General features: G+C 42.4%; 1 protein-coding gene across 2 annotated transcripts in view; it reads right to left on the bottom strand.

Moving 5' to 3' along the window:
• PLAGL1 (PLAG1 like zinc finger 1) overlaps positions 1–20124 on the bottom strand; it is a 43978-nt gene extending 23854 nt beyond the window's left edge. Inside the window, exons 1-2 of one of the 2 annotated variants that reach the window (XM_018078377.2) lie at positions 20040–20124; positions 1980–2022 (exon numbers count right to left, since the gene is read on the bottom strand). In XM_018078377.2, the coding sequence (XP_017933866.1) occupies positions 1980–1998 (19 nt within the window). In that variant the 5' untranslated portion in view covers positions 1999–2022; positions 20040–20124. The remainder of the gene's footprint in view (positions 1–1979; positions 2023–20039) is intronic. The other variant, XM_018078378.1, reaches the window with a different exon arrangement.
• Positions 20125–23475: the final 3351 nt, after the last annotated feature.

Here is a 23475-nt window from a genome sequence, read left to right as displayed (position 1 = left end):
GAGCTCATGGGCTAGCTCTGAAATATTTATTTATATAAATACAGACATAAAGATCTAGAGTCACTTCACATCTGTACAGATCTGCTGTTTTATTCTTTAGCATTCTCTTGTGCACTGACATTTTACCAAGGCACTGCTTGGCTGTCACAAGTCCCACATGGCCATGTACTCCCACCAGCTGGAACTTGTAAAGGCCCCTCAGCACTGGTACTGCCTCAGGGCCATTCACACGTGTCCAAGTGAGAAGACAAATGTCTATCCCATTAGCATGACTGAGTATCACAGGACTTGGCACAGTGCAAGCAGTACAATACTGAGAAGACCAGGGACAAGTGGTAGGGATGACTGATCATTGCACAGAAGATAGTTGAGGACACCAAGAAATACAGAACCGCAGAATTATCGAAGTTGCAAGAGACCTGTGAAGATCAACTAGACCAGCCTCTTGCTGAAAGCAGGCCCTTAAATAGCATTACCCAGGGCCTTGTCAAGCTGTATCTTGAATATGTCCAGTGAGGGACACTCCACCACTTCCCTGGGCAGCCTATTTGAGTGTTTAATCAATCCCACAGTGAAAATGCTCCGTGCATCCACAAGCATCTCCCCTGAAGGAATTTGTGACCATCACCTCTTGTCCTGTCAGTGCATACTTGGGGAAAGAGTGCTTCCAACTCCTTTTTCCATTTTGTACTGGAAGTCTAGTACTATGACTAGATCCCCTTGAACCTTCTCTTCTTTGAGCTGAACACATCCAGCTCCTTCAACCTCTACTCAGGTGACAACTTCTCTAACCCGCTGATCATCAGGAGAAACATGAGAGAGGTACTGAGCTGAAAAAAGAAAAATGAAACTGATAGGGCATAAAATTGCTATAACAGACAAAACAGCTTAAACATGTTAGCACAGTTGAGGAGTCTTGACCCCAACTACTGTGCAGTCACCCTTCCCTCTCTCCATTCTTTAACTTTTCACTCCTGACAGCAGTTCTGCCTGTTGTATACAATACAGTCAGGCATATCACATTCCTTATTTTAGAGTTTTCCCTGTATCTAAATGGCATTTAAGCATGCCCCAAAATTGCCAGTTTGCACTTGAAGCTCAAAAAATGCACAAATAACTTAATCTTGAAGTACAGATATAACCCCCAGAGATAACTGCTGCCACTCAGCCACTGATGGCTTTATATTTATTAACAGAATACAATTATTAATGAAAAAAAATATTGTTTTCTTTGTTCCTCTGGGGAAATATTAAGAAGCAATAAAACAGGTTTCTGAAATTCCCCTCTTATACTGCACAGTGTGCAGCTGGGCAGCCCTTGGAAGCAATGATAAAAAATGGCAGCTGAGGCACTGGAGGGACTCCAAAAGAAAGCATGTAGATCAGATCAATAAGCATAGAAAATGTGCTTAATGCTTCGGATAGCTTAGGCTGGAGTGAGAGAGTGTGAGTATCGAGGAAACGTGGGCAGCAGTCTTTTGTGGTAGTTACGACAGCATAGTATAAGGATATGTCATTTGTATATTCTTTTCTGTTAAAAAGAAGGATGGATAATAGTGATGAGGCATGAGATTTGGATATGACTGGGATAATGATGCACTGGAAACACAGGAGTTAAATTCACAAAATGATTTAAAAACCCCGAGTACATCACTCTGTAGTAATCTGGGATGGTATTTGTGCCAAAGATAGATAAAACATTTTAGACAGAATTGTAATTTTAAGTCTCAATGAACCAGTCTGTTCTTATACTTGGGCCAGATTTTTACAATTTTACTCATATTAAGTCATGCTTTACTCCAAGAATAATCCTGTTGATTATAATGGTAATATTGTTCGACAGATGTCTCAGAAGAAACACAAATGTAAAAGCAGACTTTATACTTCAGATAAAAGACATCAATCATGAGTACATCTGGGAATCTGATAAAAACATATGGTGCAAAAAAATCACTGTGAGATAATGGAAATGTACTTACAGAGCAGGTCTGTTGACATGTTTACAGATCAGGCAAAGGAAACCTACGAAAAATAAATGAAAAAAGAATTATCAATTTTCTGACCTAGCACTATTCATGTTTATATCTCATGCTAGTAATCACATGCATTGTCTTTTAGTTCTTTAGGAAATAAGGAGAATATATATACAGAAATCTAACGAGGAAGAATTTTAACTTGTAGAAAAAAAGAATAAATCCATCTAATTTTTTATTCCTTAATAACTGATTCCACTTCATTTCACAGACAATGTGAACTGACAATATTAATGTAATGCATTTTAATTAAGAGCAGTTCGCTGTAACTCACATATTCATTAACATTTATTATTAAAACAGAATTTTCAGGCATCCTGTATTCTACCCCATTGCATGCCATTCTGTGTTTAAGCCTGCTATTTCTGGTATTCATCCTAACAGTCCTGACCCTTGCAGAGTCAAAAAGAATATTAACCAAATATAGGACAAGACATTTAATTTGCTCTCTTGAAAGACTTCTGGAGACCTCTAGTTTTCTGCTGAACTAATTTATCTTGTTCTCTTCCCATTCATCTGCTGGTTTTTGACTGAAATTTTACTATAAGCATACAGGAACAGAGTCTGAGTCTTCTGTAGCTGTCTGAGCAGTCTCCAACATAACGGGATTCCAATGAGTGAATAAGGCTACTTGGAGCAACAGAAATAATAATGCATGTAATAATAAGAGAACACACAAATAACAGTACAAATCACATCAGTACATGCCATTTTATGTCATGTACAAAACTTGAAAGTTTCAGGCAGTGTTTGAAGGTGTGTGTATATGAATTAAGAGTGAATGAAAGAGGTTCAACTAGGTGGAGTGCTGGGTCCTGCACTTGGGTCACAACCCCATGCAGTGCCACAGGCTTGGGGAAGAGTGGCTGGAATGTGGCCTCGGAGAAAAGGACCTGGGGTTGTTGGTTAACAGTCAGCTGAACATGTGCCTGCAGTGTACCCAGGTGGCCAAGACCAATGGCATCCTGGCCTGTATCAGCAGTAGCGTGGTTAGCAGAACTAGCGTAATAACCGACCTCCTGTCCTCAGGACTGGTGAGGTCACACCTCAAATCTTGTGTTCAGCTTTGGACTCCTCACTGCAAGAAAGACATTGAGGTGCTGGAGAGTGTCCAGAGAAGGGTAATGGAGCTGGTGAAGGGTCTGGAGCACAAGTCTTATAAGAAGTACCTGAGGGAGCTAGGGGTGTTTGGGCTGAAGAAAAGGAGGTTCAGGGTGACCTTATTGCTCTCTACAACTACCTGAAAGTAGGCGGTAGAGAGGTGGGGGTCAGTAACAAGGGCAAGAGGAAATGGCTTCAAGTTGCACCAGGGGAGGTTTAGATTGGATATTAGGAAAAATCTCTTCACGAAAAGGGTTGTCAAACATTGGGACAGGCTGCCCAGGGAAGTGGCTGAGTCCCCATCCCCAGAGGTATTTAAAAGACATGTAGATGTGGAGCTTAGGGATGTGGTTTAGTGGTGGACTTGACAGTGCTGGGTTTATGGCTGGACTCAATGGTCTGAAGAGTTTTTTCCTAAATGATTCTATGATTCTATGAAAACTTGACTCTGATGAAGGCAACAGTATTTTGTTGCTGACTGAAATGCGTCAAAGAAAACATCTTCATTTTTAAAAATACAGAGTAAGATACTTAAAAATTAATTGGAGCTGGTTGGGAAAGCTGAGGGAAGGGGAGTTTGGAAGAAGGCAATAAAGATGACAGGAAAAATGAATAGCAAGGAATAAAGAGAATTGAGAAGGAAACAGACTCACAGTAAGTAAGATGAACACAGAGGATGATGAGGCAAAGGGGAGTTAGTGGCCTGCTGATGAGAATTTGCCGAGGAAGAAGCTGTGACTGTCAGGTGCCAGGATGAGGAAGCTGAGATCCAGCTATCTGCTGAAACCTAGAAGCACATTTTCATGTTTGAAAAGACTAAGAGAACACTTCCAGTGATCCACTGCAAGCACCTAAGTTGCCATCTTAGCTTGAGAACATGCTGTGTGTGCCTGCAACCATACTGCAGTCATGCTGAGCGCTCTCCCCAGCATTTACTCAACAGTGATGTACATCCAGCACTACTGGGCAACATAAGAAGATGCTCATTACATTAGCAAATTGACAATCAATAAACTTACATATCCTCATTTAAGCGCTTGCAGACCTCCCAAGAACAAGACACATAAAGTTAGTAAATCAGACTCATCATCTTACCTTGTGTCTCATTGCAACATAGTCAAACCCCCAAGGAATCAAATTGTAAATTCTAGCATAAAATACAGTAGAGAACATATATTTTATAGATGCTTTGGACTTCGGAATTTAGAAGATTTCTGATGTCGAAATATAAAGAACGCCTAGTCTTTCCTTCCCACATCCTTAAACTTATCTTTCAAGTGTATGCTGACTTCATCAAACAGAAGACAAGTACAAGCTTTGTATTTTAAAAGATTATTTCCAGTGGTGGGTGGTTAGGGGTAGTTGACAGGTATACTATAGACTTTAATGCAGAAAATTCTTATTTTCAACACAAACCAAAAAGATCCCTTCCACCTTTGTGCTGCACACATTCCCTAGTGGGATAAAACTAAGAGGGAGCTACTCATCAGAGAGTCTCGTCAGGGAAGATACTACAAGGAAAGATGCTTCAACTGCCCATGCACAAGCATCCTGTGTCATTTAAGGTGCCCAAGGACATCTGAAACACCCACATGAGTCTGACAGCAATACTAATGATTGTAAAGGAGAAGGAGTCCCTCCTGGACCAGGAGCTAAAAGCCAGGCAAGGCTACACAGGGCATCTCAAAGAGTATTAGACACTTACATTTCAGCAAATTAATCAAGTCCTACAGTGTTGAAGTTTGTGTGTTTTTACAAGAAGCCAGGCAGATAATGGGCAGATTGCTGGTAAATCACTTGTGTCTGAGATCAAGGGGACTGCAGATGAGGCATGAAACACAAGTGCCAGCACATCAACTTCTCTTCTGTAACCTCTGTCCTCTACCAAAACAGCTGCCTCTGGTGAACATACAGCTTATAAACTAGCTTTGTCTCTGACTGGGACTGTGTGCAGCTGGGAGAAAGGAGCAGTAAAGGGGCCCATATGCTAAAAGGACATCAATGAGTCTCCTTTTTTCAGGTGAAAACAGGCATGCCGAGTGCATGCTTCCTAAGCAGTAAGTGTCCTAGTCTGATTTCCATTATCCAGAAAACACTTCATTTCTGAAAAAGATCTACTCTGCAGTTTGATTCCATTCTGGCTGAGAGCAAGGTACTTGTCTGTGGTGTTAATTGCTAAAAATTTGGGCCTTGCAGAGGGAACAGTGGACTCTAAGGGCATCCATATGTGACTGTATATGTGCCAACCTTTGTCATCTCCAGCAGGCTACATGTTGCCACTGTCAGTGCAGTGCCGTCAACTAATAAAGACTTCATTCCCACTGCAAGGAATTACTAGGCAAAAGGACTCCACTGTGCTGGCATTCAATCTGCAGGGCAATTACCTGGTAAACCACTGCAACACAACAAGCTCTTCCCTCCCACATAGGGTCTGAGTCAGTAGTATACCTTCATCCTCCCACATCTGATCTGCAGCAGTCTCCTGTCATGAGAAAGTCCAGCCTCAGTCTATGCCCTTCCCTTCCCCAACACATCTGCCATCCAATCATGTTGCAGTGACATGGTGGTCACCATGAACACCCCAATTAAGGTTTGGTTGAATTATTCTGTGGTGTCACTTCCATGATAAATCACTGAAGTGTTTTTCTCTACAGGCCATCAAAGCCTGAGAAGCTTTCTTTTCCCGCCCCCATACAGTCATCTGACGAAGCACTACTAGCAGCAACAACCCCATAGTGTCCAAGTCCAACCCTTGGGAAAAGCACAGAGACTACAGACCAAAAGCGAGGACCTCTGTGAGGGCATCCCAGTCACTGCAATACAAGCCACTTGCAGAACAACAGAGCAGCAGCTGCACCAACACAAGGAACTGCTCTTCTTCCAGCAGCTCATCTGGACATTATCTGTGACAGGTTGAGGACAAGTACTGCAAGGAGTATTTGCAGAGGCAAGGGAATGTAAGCAGAACTACAAGGTCCTTCATAATTTATGCCAGCTCTTCCCTGCAGTTATCCTCAAAATGGACCCAGAACTACCTGTCCTCCTAGCTGCAGAAAACTACCACCATAATTCCTTCTCCTGCTTCAAGGGTACCCTTTGTGCAGTGTACTGACCCCTGACCAAGGGGTCTTCAACACATGCAAAGTCATGGCAACCACATATGCTGTGCCAACTAGGCACAGTGCCTGCTGGTTTCTGGCCACACCAGTCACTTGTCCATCTAAACTCAAGTGGTTGGTCAGTGACCATGCTGGCCTCAGTTTAACATTGACCAATGTTCTGTGTTTTCACTCCTTGTAAACCCCACTGATGTATAACATTGACCTTTAGACAAAGTGGGGTAGGTACACTGGCCAAATTTTCTGTGCTGCCCACACAGTCAAAAGAAGTTGTTTGTGGTTGCTCTTAAATATCATCACTTCTCATCAATGAATACGCTGAAGAGAAGGAAAAGCAAAGTAGAGGACATTTCCCATACATGAAAATTGCAACCCTGAATATGAGAGGCAAAGTCTAATGAGGTTCTTACAGGGTTTCAGGTATCAGGAAATTAACTCATGCATTTAGGTGAGTTAAGTATAATAGATGGTTAACAATCTATGGATAGCAAAGCAGTGATTACAGGCACATTGGATGATGAAAAGTTCTGTGCTTTGTAGTGCTGTAAAGTGGTTATGCACTGGCTAGAGGAAGTGAGGACGGGTTCTGCACTGCCTAGAAGAACATGTCACAGTGCGTTTTGTCCAGGAGACAGAATTTTAGGGTTTCAGTTTTTTCACTTGTTCCACCATTGCCAATAATTCATATACTATGCATTTTGTGTTTTATAAGTGACTGTAGTGGCTCCATTGTGGCCGTGTACGACTCAGGATAGATACACATGATGGAGCTGGGATTGCCCTGTGATGCCCAGGGTCCACAGTGGGAAAGGCAGTACCTGTTACCCATGCTGTTCTGATGCAGAGGATGTGGGCATAATGAAACCGGACTGCTAGTTTTGAGGTATGATCCACAAGGAGGACCCATATGAGGATTGAGGTCACTGCTGCACCAGAGAAAAGGTGACTCCCACAAGGAAATGCATAGCAAGGGAAACAAGCCTGCACAGGAGCTCTGGGGCTGTTCATGATGCAGCCACTGCAGGTCACTGCAAATTTCTAGGAAGATGACATGGTTTTACCAAACAGTACTTGCTTCACTGGCCTTGAAGCTCATCTTCATCAGAGACAACAAACTCCATGGCAAGGGAAGCCAGGAAACTTCTCTGTGAGGGACCTTTGCAGTGCCTGCAACATAAGACTACAACCAGTTGTTCAAGACGCTACCCTGCATGTAACACTCATGTGGGTTCATGTGACAGAGCTCTTCCACTGACCTCTCTTCTAGAAGACATACATCTACCTTCTCTATCATCTTGCCCCAGAAAGCCAGAAGAAAAGCAGACACTGACTGATGTGGGAAGAGATGTAAGTGGCAGCAACAGGAAAAGCTTTCATATTGCCACACTGACACTGTGGGTGATACCCTTGTGCTTTGATCATGATGCCATCTGAAGATGACAAGAGAACATGCTGCCTGCAAAAGAGACCTATACCATGCAGAGACAAAGACCTGGATCATAGCTTTCGAATCATGAATCCACTGCAAGCGGAAACATGGTTGTTCTGAACCAGTTAGCATCTGCCCCCACCAAGTCTTCAGAAGTTATTACAGGATTCCTTACACTGTTTTCCGCACAAAAACAAGGTCAAAAAACAATGACAATTATCAGCACAGGCATATTCTTTCTAACGACCTGACATTATACACCCCAAAAATGCACCTCTGTTTCATGTTGCATGCCAAAGAGGTGCATTTTTAACCAGTCACCAGAAGACTCTTCTGATGCTGTGAAGTCATCTATCCACCTTACTTAGGTAGCTGAAAAGGGACACTGCTATACCTCAGACACTTGGAAGAACGTCCAGCACAACTCATTTATAGATTCACAACAGCCTCATGTAAATTTATATTGTTATCTAAGTACCTTTTACCATATTTTAGGTGTGTAAAGGTAAAAAACAAATAGAAGTATTTTTTCAAGACATCTATGGTAAGTAACACAGTTGCAGATCTCTTTAAAACACACAAGCAAAGATATGACAGGAAAACCGCACTTAACCTACTTACACTGAGATTAAATCAGGAAGGACTCTCTTCCCCCACTACAGAAATCAGTTGCTGGGGTTTAACTTTCAGCATACCTTATGACTCAGGTTGCATCCATCAGAAGAAAACACGCCTTCAGGAGACAACGCATCTATCACAGAGCATTTGCATTCCGCTGGTGTCCCTACTTGTGTTCTTTTGGCTACTGCTAGTGCCTGTGGTGGGTTAAATGCATTTCTGCTGACATAGTTTCTCTTCTCCTGAATTTATGAACAGGAAAGAAAATAATAATAATATAGAATAATATAGAAGTAATATAAATAATAGAGAAATTATTTAAGATTTATGGAGTACTAACAGGGAAAAATGAATATGCAGGACTAAATTCTCCATGTAAGAAACCTACAGAGATTTTCTGAAGTTTCTGTTAGTCCCACGTGTGTATCCACATCAGGATTTGGTGAATGCTAAGTACAGCTCATCAAACATGTCCAACAGTGCTATTCTGTGCATTTTTTTATCTACCACATGTAGAGTCCCTCACTGGTGAAAATTATAAATCACTGTTTTTATAATATAAAATAAAATAATTTGTAATGGTTCAATTATATTTGTTTTTCAATCTTAGAATTATTTTAGAATTATAAAACAGAATAATTGTTTTGCCATCATGTTTTTCTTTATGTACAGGGTTCTGCATCTTTCCCTTGATTAAGCAAAAAACTTGAGCAGTACAACACAAAAAAGCTTGTGTCCCTGATCCAGAAATCTGCCTCATTAATACTGCAGAAGTTCTTCCTATGTAAGTCTTATTTGTGAATGTAAAAAATAAGGAAAACCCAAAATTATATATGTAACATCTTTCTCTTTAACAAAGGATTATGCAAAGGTAAAAAAATTGTACAAAACCACAAGGCAGACTGTGGATGGACAAAAGTCATAAAATCAAGGATATATTTTCTCTAATGTGTTTACTAAGAATATTTTTTATACCTTCGTGATAATGTTTTAAATTATGTATACACACGCATACACAGACACTATACAAATATATAAACTGGTCCTGCTGCTGAAGGAAATCTTATAACTATGTACACATCTCTACAGATTAAATGCCTTGGTATGCAAGCAGCCAAGAGCACTGTCAGTTGCCAGTAACTTCAAGACATGATCCTATTGACTTTGATAATTTTTGGATCTGTTGGCTTATATTTTGGCAAATCTGTATGTAAAACAGTCCTGCCTTACCATTCCTTTCATCAACCAATCAATAGTCTAACCTGGTTATGATCCCCTCAACATATAGCATCATCAAATATGGTCCACATATGCACCTAATATATACAAGTCTGTTTTCAGTTTAAAGCAAAACCCCACAATTTTCATTAAAAGTAAATCCATTTTATATCCTGTGTTCTGATACCAAAACACAAAGACCAACAAATCCCACTCCATGTTTCTAAGCAAGTTTTTCTTGTTCTGAAATACGGCATTCTCTCTCATCATAGTTTTCCTAGCTTCTATCACTCCATGTTGATCTATTTTGGTCAGCAAAAGACCTATGGCAGAGAAGGCATCAAACACAAGCCTTTGCCCGTCTTCAGTGCCTTGATAATAAGAAATGCTATTAAGTAGTATTTCTAAAAAGAGATAGTAACAAAAGGGAGAAAAACTCCTAGGGAATGATACCAAATGGCATCTCATGCCAGCCTGCCTTACTGAGGGCTGCTCTTGTTATTTGGCTTTGCAAAGCACTCAGCATTTTGACTTTGATCCAGCAAAGCAATTCTGCGTTTCCCATGTCTTTCCACCACTGACTTGCAGAGAACTATTCATACACATGAAGACAAATCTACACTTCATATTGTTTGGGTCAGGATCAAGGCACCAATCATCTTTCTAGATCCTTGTTTTGTTATGAGAATTGCTTAAAATAAGCTAAAAAAAATAAATCTTAAAAGTGTGAGCTTTAGAAAGCCTCAAGACCCAGGAACATTCCTAAAATAATTTGCATTCCACAGCAGCAGGGCAAAACCATTTCCATTTCAATGAGCTTGTGGAGAGGACTCTGGTCTACTGGCTGAAACTCAGGACTGAGCTCTGGCATAAAATAAACACCAAACCCACTTGTACAAGGTCACATGAGAAACCACTTTTTCCTGTTCTCCCTCACTACATTGGCTAAACTCTTTTCATTACTTCAGACCTGCATCCCAACACTCACTTCAAGATAGGTACTTCCACTCCTCTCTGCTGGACAGGGGCTGGTTGGCAGGGAGTTTTCCTGTCCCTTTCCTGCATCATCCTCAAGTAGCTGTCCCCAAAGAGTTCAAAATGTTTTACAAAAACCTTGGCTTTAACACTTGCTCCTTTCATAAGCTTTATACAAATAAAACACACTAGCAGCCACAAACTTTCCAAAGTGGTGAGCAAAACACACAGTGGAGACAGACGGACAGACAACTTTCACACGGTGCAACAGTCACTCCTGTGACCAGAGAGGGGGAAACACATTTAGCCAGTACTTTAGCAACATCAGTAAATTTCAGGAAATCATAAAAACAGATTTGTCACCTGGAAGCCAACACCTTACCTCACACATCTTGCTTAGTAAGCAGCCTCAGATACTCACGAACTCACACTTACCTACGGCATCACCCAGGCACATCCTAAGCACTATTGTAATAATGTGATGCAGTATGTAATGTTGCTGCTAAATACTTTTATTCAAATTATTTGGTCAAATTCCACTTCTCAGTTTTGCTCACTCTCATACACATTTAGCAGCTTTAAATTTAAATGCTGTAAAATGACTACTCCATTCAGAAACTTGTAAAGAATTTTTACCTAAAAAAGGATTTCCAGGTCAAGAATATTAGTATTTTTCAGGCATTTTAGATGCAACAGGTAATCTTAATAGTGATTTCAACAGGTTTAGCAGCTTGGCATCTTTAGTTCCTTCAAAAAAGCTGGATGTCTCTATACATAAATTATGTATCAAAACATAATTAATGCTCTTCCACAATATGCCTCTCTGTTTGTTACCAGTATCTCAGCTAGAAAAAATGTTTTCCTTTTTCTGTCCACTCCTACAGGCCTCAGAGATTTGCTTAAGCTGTCTGAAGGAAGCAATGATAGCACTAATACATCCTTATAACTCTAAAGCATAAGCAAAGAGTTTTCACTAAGAACTTAATATTCAAGGTAGAGAGACAGCAGTAACTAATTTGTTTAATTAAATGGCACAAGCCCTATACTGGATAACAGCTGCCTGTCACATCCCTCCATTTGTTTGCTTCAATCTGCACACTCAGATTTTCTGCCAACAGCAGCCGGATCTGTCAACGGCAAACTCTGCAGCAATATCATCTATATCCTTTCACTTCTGTTCACACATGAGGACTGGTTGGAGCAGGATACTGCATGAAAAAGTCAGTGAATTTGAAAAGTAAAAATTTTTACAGTAATATATCCTGCTAATAGTTTTACAAATCAAAAAAGACCCTCATTCTACATTGTTGTCAACTATTCTACATTGTTGTCAACTATTCTACATTGTTGTCAACTATTCTGTGAACTGCTTTTTTGATCTGGGTAAAAAACATTTAAAATAATCTTATGTTTATTCTCTATTTTCTATTAGTTAATGAAGTCTATACTAATTTTTGTAATGTATTCTTTTATAATTATTTTATAATGTTGAGATTTTTAATGTTGATAAAAGTGGTATGAAAACCAGCAAAAATCTGATAATTTTCTGTTTTTCTGAACCAAGTCACTTGGATGACTTCTATCATCCTCTTATACACTCTGTAACTCAGCATTTCATCTTTGCTAGAGGTCCAGAAATCTGTAAATATTTGCCTGTATTGGTGCTGAAGCCTGCAATGTTCTGAGATTCAGATTTCAACACTGACAAATTACTGAAACGGTAAGAACAATTTAGAGGGAAAAAAAATCACTTCAAGTCCTATCTTTTCTTTTAGAATAAGATAAAGAGGAAAAACCAATTTACTCTCCTATTTATCCTTGTTTTGTTTTCTTCCTTGTCAATCTCCCTGGTTTGGTCAGGGCAGCCTTTCTTCATTTTATTTAATAAATGCTTGAAAACTAGGATACATTTTCAGTAGCCAAAAACCTCCACATACCTTAGCAGACTCAATGAAAAATCTGTACAGCAAAATCATGCATTAAAAAGGGAGATGACTCCTTCTATCACTTAACATTAAGAGTATTTTAGAGAAGAACAGCATGCAAATGTGCACAGGTCAAGTATAGATGATTTCCAAGCCTAAAAATTATTCTTGTCACTGGCAGCTGTTATGTGAGAAGTAATAAGGTCCAGAAGCCTGGGCATGACCAGTGATAAGAATATCATTACGATCCATCTGCAACCGCCAAGAGACACAAAACGCCTCTGCAATCTTTTGTTCTAAGTAAAATTAAAATTCCAAAGCAACAGGTTTTCAAGCCAGGACATAGTGCATGTCACCACACAAACACCTCCCCGACCCCCCCAAATGGATTCACATAAGGGCAAGCTGAGAATACCTTTCAGAACTACAGAATTTTAGTATCACAGATTTTATAGTACATATGTTTGCTTTACCTGTGTATTTACTTGCTTTGCGTGGAAAGGAGTGTTAGATTTGTAAAAACAAGTGAGTCATGAACAAGTCAAAATATTTCCAGTAAACTTATTTTTGCCTGAATATGCTAAGTTGACTGAAACCAAAACATTTTGCAGAAATGTATCAGTTTCACTGGCTTGTGATGAATCAGTGCTACAGGCTGTGTTACATTTCACTGAAATTGTTAGTTACAGAATCACGAAGTCACAGAATCAATTGGGTTGGAAAAGACCTTTGAGATCAACAAGTCCAACATGAGTGAACACCACCACATCAACTAGACCATGGCACTAAGTGCCACATCCAGTCTTTTCTTAAACACCTCCAGGGCCAGTGACTCCACCACCTCCCTGGGCAACCATTCCAATGTCTAATCACCCTTTCTGTGAAGAAATTCTTCCTAATGTCCACCCTAAACCTCCTCTGGTGCAGCTTAAGACTGTGTCCTCTTGTCCTACTGTTAGTTGTCTGGGAGAAAAGACCAACCCCCGCCTGGCTACAACCTCCTTTCAGGTAGTTGTAGAGAGTGATGAGGTCTCCCCCAGTCTCCTCTTCCCCAGGCTAAACAATACCAGCTTCCTCAGTCTCTCCTCATAGGACTTGTGCTCCAGACCCTTCATCAGCTATATTGCCCTTTTCTGGACAAGGGGAGTTTTATTCTCCTTCATTTGGGATCTAACAGCTTTCCCACAACTGTAGAAATCCTCACCTTATTTTCATTATTTGCATTAGCATCTACCACTAAAGAGATCACTGATGATCTCTTGATCTCCTTCAAGTGCCTAGCACCACTGGAATAAGGAAGGGCTACCTGGCTGCCACATTTACAAGAAGTAACTGATGCTTCTACTCAGGATACCTCATCTGCTAGTTTTCAAATGTCTCTTTCACTGAAAGAGGGAAAAGTGCATCATAGTGCATTTGGACTCATTCTGGCCAGTAGCCCTGGTCTTTCCTTGGATGAGCCCTTAAAATACAAAAATATAGTGTTAAAACATAGTGTTTCAGCAGGCAAATCACCTGCTACTGTTTCACTAGGAGAGATATTAAGTCACTTGTTTAATTAATATGTGTGATTGCTGAGATACCTAAGTGCAGTTGAAGCAGAAAAGCATTATGTTACATCTTGTTAGTTTATCTTAATCATTTAAAAGGGTTTAAGGTCTTTTCCTTACTCAATGAGGCTGGTGAGCCATGTCTCCCAGCATGGGAAAAAAAAAAAATCAGAAGCCAGAAAGCATCCCAGACCATGTCTCAGAGCATTTCAAAGGTTGCCTCTCTGCACAGAAAGTTGAGCCGGTTGCTAAGACTAAGTGAAAATTTAATTAAAGTAGAACTTATAATGACTGAACAAATCTCTTGGGGTTTTGTACTCTTCCTCCATCTAAGAGTTTCTCTTTTGTTACTTCAATCCAACTTCAGTTATGTTTTTAGTAACTTCTTTCTTTTAGCTAACACTTTCCATCATTTTACTATCTTTCCTTTGCCTTTTGTTCATCACCTCTTTCCACAACTTTGTTCAGCATCACTACTTCTCTTCCTTTCATATTCCTCTTGTTTCTCTGCATGGCATATCTGTGACAATGACTCTAGAGACAATTCCACATGGCAATTCCACCTCTTTGCTATGTCTTTAACATGTGTATCACTGGCCCTTTCACTGCTTACTCTTGCACTTGGTGTCTTCTTTGGGCGTCAATCTGTTAAGGCATTGTCAAAACAGAATTTTCATGCCATGTAAACCACTTTTTATAGCTTGTTTATTGCCCAGTCTTGCAGTGCTTTTATTGTAATCTTCTAAAAAGCCATATTCATTCTAAAGTTACTTATTTCTGTAGGACAGGACAAACCAAGCTGTTGATCACATTATACAGGCTGTGGTAATTGAAATAACATTCCACCTAAAGTAAACCAACAAAATTGCAGTAACAGTTTATGACCAAAAGAATCACGTGGGACTCCTAGTATTGCATTTCTCTCTAAAAGATACAAGACACTCTTGCAGAAGATATCCTTGCTTATCCTCAAGAGTTCCTCAACACCATTCGCAGCAACAGGCAGAATGACTGACTGAAGGAGCAAAGTTTAATATTACTCAATGCACTACATTTGCTTGCTATTGTATATGTTAGCACAGGTTAGATATGCTATACTAGTATTTTCCTAAGTGCACTCTACCAGCTGCTATTCAGCATTTGCTGCCAATGTGTTTTCTGCTACAGTTCTTCAGACGATCATTTATTTGATGATCTAAGTTTGACAAGGGACAGTGCCTCTGAACAGGATAAACCCAGCAAATTTACAAATCTGTGGATGAATCTTGCCATTCTTGAGTGACTAGAGCTCCTGAAGTGGCAGCACATGACCCTCCAACACAGTTAGCATCACTGTGAAGGCAAAGCACGGTGCCATCTGTGCAATGAACATGGTGAGAAGTTCCACAAGGTGTGTCTGGGTCATGTAGGTCATATGCAACACTGTCATTTAGCACTGAGACACCTCTAAGTGCAACACACCGGTCTGGGCAGCCACCAACTGAACTACCTTAAGTATGAGCACAGGAGCTTTCCCGTCAGGACCCCCACTGTCCCATGTAAGGCAAAAGAAACAGTACCACTCAAGAGACCCAAGAGATGAATGCTCCCCTATTATATCCAAACATACAAAAGAGACAAAATAGGCAATGAAGAAGCATCCTCCTAGGACAGACTCTTTTCCATCTCCCTCAGAGCAGGGGAGGAGAAGACAGAAGAGACAACAACTGGGACAGGGAATCCTACATTACACAGAGGACTGTCTCCCAGCAGTTGGACTGGGATGAACATCAGCACTTACTCTCTGATCCCTGTGGGTCAGACAGCTGGAATGTCTTTTTCCTCATTACTTAATCATTGGAGAGGCAGGACTAGGTGCCACTCAGCAGACCGTGGTAGTATTCCTGAGATACTCCTTATATCTCCCTTTATACTCCTAAGTTAAGAATAACAAGATGAAATGCACACAGTTCTTCTACACAGCTACTTTTTCAGGCTTTTCACTGATACTAACAAGAACTACAGTTTTCATTTATATTTGTTTATCTTCAAGAATTTGCTAGATGAATCCTTCTATACTTAAAAGCCGAGGCCCTCCAGAGGAAAAAATTACAACAAACAAGAATGTTTTGTTACCAACCCAGCACAACTGAGCTTAATTTAAACTCTTTAATGACCCACCACAAGGACTAGAAATGCATGCTTTTCTGTGCTTTATTCCAACTGCAGTTTTTTGGGGTTTAAGCAAGGGAATATACAGTGTCAGTTTTCAGGGATGCACTCTGAAAAATCACGAAATCTGAAAAAACACTGTGAGGTAATCAGTGTGATCAAGTTATCTCTCCAACTCATTAGAACTAAAAATCAGTGCCTTATGGTACAATCTCTATTGTATCATGATTCCAGCTTGCAATGATGAGTAGCTAATACTATTTGGGAAGCTTAAATTTTGCTGTCTCAAGTTGTTTGTGAAACTGCTTCTCCTAAAATAGTGCTCTAGATGTAGGAAGGAGAAAGATAAAAACAGATCTACTCTGTCCTCTAAGACAGAACTAGTTTACAAAGGCATCCTTGATCCTGATTTAGCACTGCAACTCATACCATTGTACAAAAGATCAATCAGGACAAGCAGAAAAAGCAAGAAAAAAGAGGAAATATAAGACGCATACAGACAGTAAAGTCCGCTGGAAAGAACTGTCACTTCTATATTGTCATGTTGGAGACATCTGAAACCCAAAACACACTTTCACATCAAACTGCAAATAGCCCACATACAGAAGAATGCAGTGGAAGATAGAGATAAGTCAGCAAAAAAGTAAAGCTAGAAGCAAAATATTTATTTGATTATCCTCAGGATATGTGCAGGATTACATTTTATGATCAACTTTCAAGACTTTCCCATATAGAATTCAAGTCAACTGACCTTCTTTCTGTCCTAACTCTTGTTATTTCCTGCTAGTTATCACAAAATAGCAGTATCCTTGGCATCATTTAAAGAGATTTCCTACTTCTTTCCACACACGCCAAGAGAAGAACAAACAGTTTCTTCTGGGTTTAGTGACAATTAAATGATGTGACCGCTTGTATGGTGGCACGGGCTTAAGTAGAAGTGTGTGACTGCTGTTCCCTTGGTGCTTGAAGCAGTCTTGTTTGCTTCCCGCTTATCTTTGAAAGCAGGAACATCTTAAAATAAAAGTGCAGCAGGGCCAGTAGGGAACTAGTTGGCAATACTCTAGTTTTGAAAACATCTTGTGTGTTGGATTGCTCTTACTGAAGAGGACTAGTTAGATTTGTAAAGTCAGGTGAAATTTATAACACCAGCACTGACTGTCTTAAGTACAGTGCACGTATGGGCAGGGTGGGGGTTGATGTTTTTTGGGTTTTAATCATCAGTCAAGAAATTAGAAGTCTGAGGGAGAAGGACAGCAGCTCAGGTCCCAGGCATGCAACACACTGCAGATTAAAGGTATCTCAATAGTCAGGGGGAGGGGAATTATCTTATGATGTTTACTTTCCACCAAGCCCTGGTAGAAGGGCAGACAGAGAGGGAATACATGCAGGTGCTCACAGATATTCACAAGGAGATTCTCTCTGCAGAGAAAATTACAGAATTGAAAGGAAATAAAAGTTATTGTCTTTAGTTAGAGAGCATCAATCTGTGACCTGTAAATGTCCAGATTAAAAGAAAGTCTACTCACAAGTAATGCAGTCAAAATGGTTTAACTCTTCATTTTTATCTTTGAAAAACTGAGCAATTTTAAATAAACTTGAAGATGTCAAATTAAGACTTCAACCTGGTTACATTTAGAGAATAAACTAGATGATTAAATGGCCCTTTTCAAGAAATAATTATTTATTTTCCTGTGTTTACATACCTTCTTCTATCCAACTCTCCAAACCTCCCACTACTGTTCTCACTCTGATGCACAGGTCCAGAGGAACTGGTACAGTCCTTCTAATGTTATTTCTATCTTTTATTCCCACTCTAACACAAATAATCCTATTATCAGTTTTTAGCATCTGCATGATCAGAACGATCAGGCGCTATTTCCATGTCAGAGCACTAAACAATTCAAAATGAGGTTAGGCAGTTCTACTACTCCAGGATCTATACCCACTCCCATTAGGTTTGCAAATGAGATTTTGACTGCTTTGACTTACAATTCAGGGCAAGTAAGTGCACACTAATGGTGGAAAATATACTGCACACACAATGGCACCACAGCAGCAAACATGCACAGTATCGAGTAATAGTCACACAGTTTGTCACTGATCCTCTCACTGTACCTGTACCTCTGTCTAGCACAGGTTCCACCCAGAGCAACCTGGCCCCCACAGCCCCATTTTGTCTCACACAGTATGATCACTCCCTATGCACAGAAGCAGAGTGGTGCTCTGTGAGCTGCTTCTTCAGACCAACAACAGGGACAGGAAGGACTGGTGAAGGGAAATTCCCAGTGACACCATCTTTATTCCTCCTCAGTGAAGGGTCAGAGCACAACAGAAATGCTGCACATTACAGGTTCAGTGGTGTACTGCAGATTGTGCGACAAAGAAAGAGATGCTCTTGCTGGAGAAGCTGCCAAGTCAGGATGGGACTGATTGACACTTTGTGCTGCTGTACATGATTAAGTATCTGAGACTTAAACAGACAGATTTTCTGCTAAGCACTGGGACAACCAATAATAAGGTGCACATGCTGATGTTAATTTTACAACTGCAATACCAAGATGTGAGTGCTCAGATTGGGAACCTCTTCCTCATCCTGTCAGAGCCAGATTTGCTGATCTTCCGGTAATAATGCCAAGCACATCCTCTCCTACTGCTTCTTGGAAAGCGAACATCTGTATCATTTGTATTTATTCAAGAAGATCCTCATCATCAAGGTGATATGAATAATCCTACATGTTGAACAAAGTAGCAACAAATACATATGTAGATATATGATGTACCCAAAAACATAGCTTGGATTCTGTCCTACATAGTCTTTTATAAATTAAAAATATGAGCTGAGGTGGGAAGATGATGTTTAAATTCACATTTTAAAGACAGTTACTACTTCGTGCTCTTCTTCATCAACTACTTCAAATACATTCTAAAAAAACAGTTAGCCTTACTGGCCTTCCTTTGTAAGGAAAAATATACTTGTTATGCTCAAGTCACACAGGGAAAGCAACAGCCCTCAGAAAAGAGTTTGGTTGTACCAAATTCACCTTTCTATTAAATGAACTGTCATTTGACTAAGGGACACAGACTCTTAACAGGGAAATAAAAAACAACTGAACGTTAAATTTTAACCAAGTTACGTACTTTAAGGGAAAAAAACCCCAAACAAATCATATAATGTGGTAAATCCCTCTTCCTCAGAAAGCAAAACAAAACAAAAGTCGTGTGTCCCGTAGGAGTCAATGACAGCTCAAGGCTCGACCTCAGTAAGCTGTCAGCCTGATGAAGAGAGATGAAAACCTGATGCAAACCGTTCTGCTGCTGCTTCTGTCGGCTGGGACTTTGATGAAGGCGTCGACACTCGTGTGCGAGCGGCGGGCGCACCTTTGGGCCCGCAGATGTTTTCCCACGCGGCAACAAACCTCCTGGACCACGACCCTAGTCTCTCGTCACGGGGGTGCCACGGCCAGACGCGGATCACAGCACTGCCCGCTGCCCCACGCTCTGCCTTGAGAGCCCCGTCAGGGGCTGGAGAGCGGCGCGAAAGAAAGATGGATAGATGTCCGCCGTCCCCCCGCCCCAGTCCCCGGTCCTGCGGCCTTTCGGAGCCCGGACGCAAGAGGGGCCGGGGCGGGCGCGGGCCAGGCGCCCGTCCCGGGGCTCCGGTGCGCGGCGCTGCGGCGGACAAGCCTGCGCGGCGGCCGGGGCGTGGGGAAAGTCGAAGGGGGAGAAGCGGAAAATAAGTAAGTAAAGACGAAACTCTCCTCCTGAAGAGGGACACCTGCGGCACAGTTCGCTTTCCTGCGGCGGCAGGCGGCCCGCCCGGTCCGACACCCCCGGTGCTCGGCGCCCGTCCGCCGGCGCCCCGCCCGGAGCGCGTCTCCCGCTTCCCGAGCGCCCCGGCCCCGCTCGCCGGCCCCGCTCACCTCATGGCCCAGCTCCGCGGGCGCCGCCCGCTCCCCAGCGCCGGGCCGGGGAGCGCAGCGGCGGCAGCTCCCCCGTCCCCGCGGCGGTGTCCGGCCCCGGGAGGCGGCTGGCGGGGCGGCGGCGGGCGGGGCAGGGGAGGGCCGGCCGAGGGGCGGCGCGCCGCGTCCCCTCCCCCCTCCGCCCCTGCGGGGCAGCGCGGGCCGTGGGGACGAGCACCGAGCGGAGCGCGGAGGCGAGTCCGGGTCCGAGATTGCCGGAGCGCTCCCGGGAAACTTGATGGAAGCGGACTGTAAGTACCGCGGCTGTCCGGCCGCCGATATCGCCTCTGCTGTGGCCGCACGCAGTTATCCGTACTTGTGAGGATCTACACAACCCGCCACCTGCGCTGGTGGTGGTTATTTACTTCCCAGGAAGGCACCTCACAGCATTAAGAATGTCCTGCACACACGTACTGGTTTTGCTTCCTTCACTTGAGGTTCTGTTGCAGATCCGCATCCCAGCAGGCTGAGGAGCACGGGAAGGCAGCATGTGCACGTCCCCTGAAGCAAACGGTGGCTGTTTCTTCTTGTCCTATCGCAGGTCATCCCTGGGGAGATGCTTCCACCTTCTCCATAACCACCATTTCAGTGCTGGGAAACCATGATCAGATCCAGCTGAGCCTTCTCTTCTCCAGGCTGAACACAGCCAGTTCCTTCAGTCTTGCTTCCTATGGCAAGTTCACATTTAAACATCCCTGTGGCCCTCCATAGGAACCCCTCCAATTTTTCAGTGCCTCTTTTGAACTGGGGAAGACCACAGTTGGGGTCAGTCCTCCAGAAATAAACCCACGAGGGCCAAACAGAGTGGAATAATGGCATCCCTTGATCTCCTGGATATGGTCTTCCTCCCCCCCCTCCCCCCCGTTTAAAGTAGATATCATTTCAATTTCCAAAGCATGATTGAATCACAATTGCTGTTAAGTCAAAATCCACTGCTGGTCGTTTTTAACAGCATGTGTTGTCTCCATAGTGGCTGCAAGATCCAGCTAGGACTCTCACAGATAAAAGTAATCTATTGGGGCAGTTGCAAACATTGTACCAGCCTCTCAGCCAGACTTTTTGTCAGAAATCATGAACCCCATGGCAGTCAGCAGCATGGGATATGCCACTACCAGAGTTGCTACAGTTCACTGTTAAATTTATTAACTTAAACTGCCAGTGACAATACATATGTGCTAATATTATCATATGTTAATAACCAAGGCCTGGGCAACTCGAGAGTGCCCAATGTCTGTGGTGCAGCTGAGGAGGAGAAGTAAGGCAACATAAGGCACTTTATAATTATAATGATACTGCAATCAAGCAGCATAACAGCTAGACCACTGAAATGTACTCTGGGCCATGTCTAGCTTCTGGTTTGTACTAGTAAAGAAACCCTGGCAGAGAGAAACCACACTGAAATAGTTTCATTATTTCACTATGATAGATACTTTTACACTGGTCTAAAGATGTCTCCTGCAGGAGTGCAGGACAGGACTCCATGGCTGTGTGAACACCACTGGGCTGTTGTTGTATATTTCTGTTGTTAATATAGCTTCCTCAGGCTCCTGAGAGTGTAGACATTAAAAATGGATAAAGTAAGGTTCATGTTTAACACATGCATATAAGCAAGCAAACAGACACTTTCACAGATGTATTCTTTTTATTCGTTCTCTTTGCAGCATTTTGAAACCCATGATTTCTGCCAGCAGCAAACTTGTTGTGAACTTTACTCTCACCAGAAAGCTCTCAGTCTGTCAGTGTGCAGTGGAGAAATGTGGAGAGTCCAATGGTCCCAAAGTGGTCCATCAGTATCAAAAAGATTCCCAAACTGAATGAGGGTCAGGCAGTAAGTCTCAATGACTTCCCAAGTGGATGTTTAAGTAAACAAGGAGCTAAACTGCTGGGCTGGTTGTTGAAGTAATGCTTTGGCTTTTCGCAGAGAAATCAACAGATGCAAATCACATGGATACAGCCATATAGTAACCATCTGCTTTTAATAAAACACACAAAGATAGGAAGCACACACACTTCTGTTTGAAGCATTTACTGACAGGCACCCAGCCTGGGCATGACCAGAAGAGGTATCACCTCAACTCTTCTGCTACAAGTGGTCCTTTGGACACAGTGCAAGGCCATGAACTTCATGTCTGGTTTCTGGGAGAAAGCACTCGGAAGTCTGCATTCTGGGTCCAGCACCCAGATGTGTTAAGAGTTGCTTATCTAGTTGCTTACTGTCTGAAAAGATGGCTGAATACAGGCAGGGAGATGTACTTTTCCTTCAATCTCATTCAAAGGACAGACTGAAACAGCTCTGCTGAACTTTTTGAAAGGGTTCAGATCAACCCTAGGGCTGAGACATGGCATGGAAAACTGAGCAGCTGCAGTTAAAAAGCCCTGAAACCCACAACACTCAGAGAAGGCAAGGCTGGATGGGTCTTTGAGCAATCTGATCTAGTGAAAGATGTGTCTGCCTATGGCAGGGCGGGTTGTTGGATTAGATGATCTTTAAGGCCCCTTCCAACCCAAATGATTCTATGATCTAGAGTAGACTTCATTGGGTGGCTCAAGTGTTGGCTCCTCATGTTATAAATGAGTGGATTTTGCAAAAGGCCGATGCCTTTGGGGTTTAGCAGAGGAGGGAAGTCCAGAAGAGTGTCACTAGTGCAGGGTGTGCAATAGGTGATATCAGTAGTGTCTTTCTACCCGTTTCTACAGCTCGATTGCTGTGGGCTGTTCTGCCCTCTAGTGCCTGCAGCGACAGCTCCCTCTCTCTTCTCTCGGTTCCCCCTGTGCGTGCAGCACAAGCACACCCAGGAGCTGCAGACCCCCGTGCCCTCCCCCCTTGCCACTCTGGGTGCAGAGCTGGCCACCCTTCGGCCTTACCTGCCTGCCGAGGACAGCTCCCGCTGGGGATACTGACCCAGCAAGGAAACGGTGTTGCTGCAATGTAGCACAGATGTACTTTTGTGAGGTGGACTGTCCCACTTGAGGAGTTGGCCTGTGAACCGACAGATACGCTAGGAAGTGCAGGCACATTTTGTCAGTCATGTCTGGTACCATTTCCAGTAAACCATCAGGAAAGGACGATTACAAAGAAAACCGAGACTGGACTTAGCATGTGGCTCCAGCCCCTCACCTGGGTTCCAGGAGTCAGGGACTTAATGAGGATTTTGCACTGGCAGAAATTCCTAGTGGAACTCTTTGAACTTGAAAAGCTTGAGGAACAACTGCTTTTGCTCTGTTACCTGCTGAGATGCCCATTCAAGTTTGTGAGGAAAGACTAATATGAGTGAAAAGCAATTTATCTAATTGCTGTAGTAGCAACCTTTCAAAATAGGGAAAGTAAGGAAATTTTGTTCCAAGAACACTATCAAAGCACTTGCAAACGTTATTATGATGTCCTTCAAGCACAGGG

This window comes from Manacus vitellinus, unplaced genomic scaffold, assembly GCF_001715985.3.
Source record: "Manacus vitellinus isolate BGI_N305 unplaced genomic scaffold, ASM171598v3 scaffold_4_pilon, whole genome shotgun sequence".
Taxonomy (NCBI): domain Eukaryota; kingdom Metazoa; phylum Chordata; class Aves; order Passeriformes; family Pipridae; genus Manacus; species Manacus vitellinus.
This window is presented reverse-complemented; position numbering and strand designations above follow the sequence as displayed.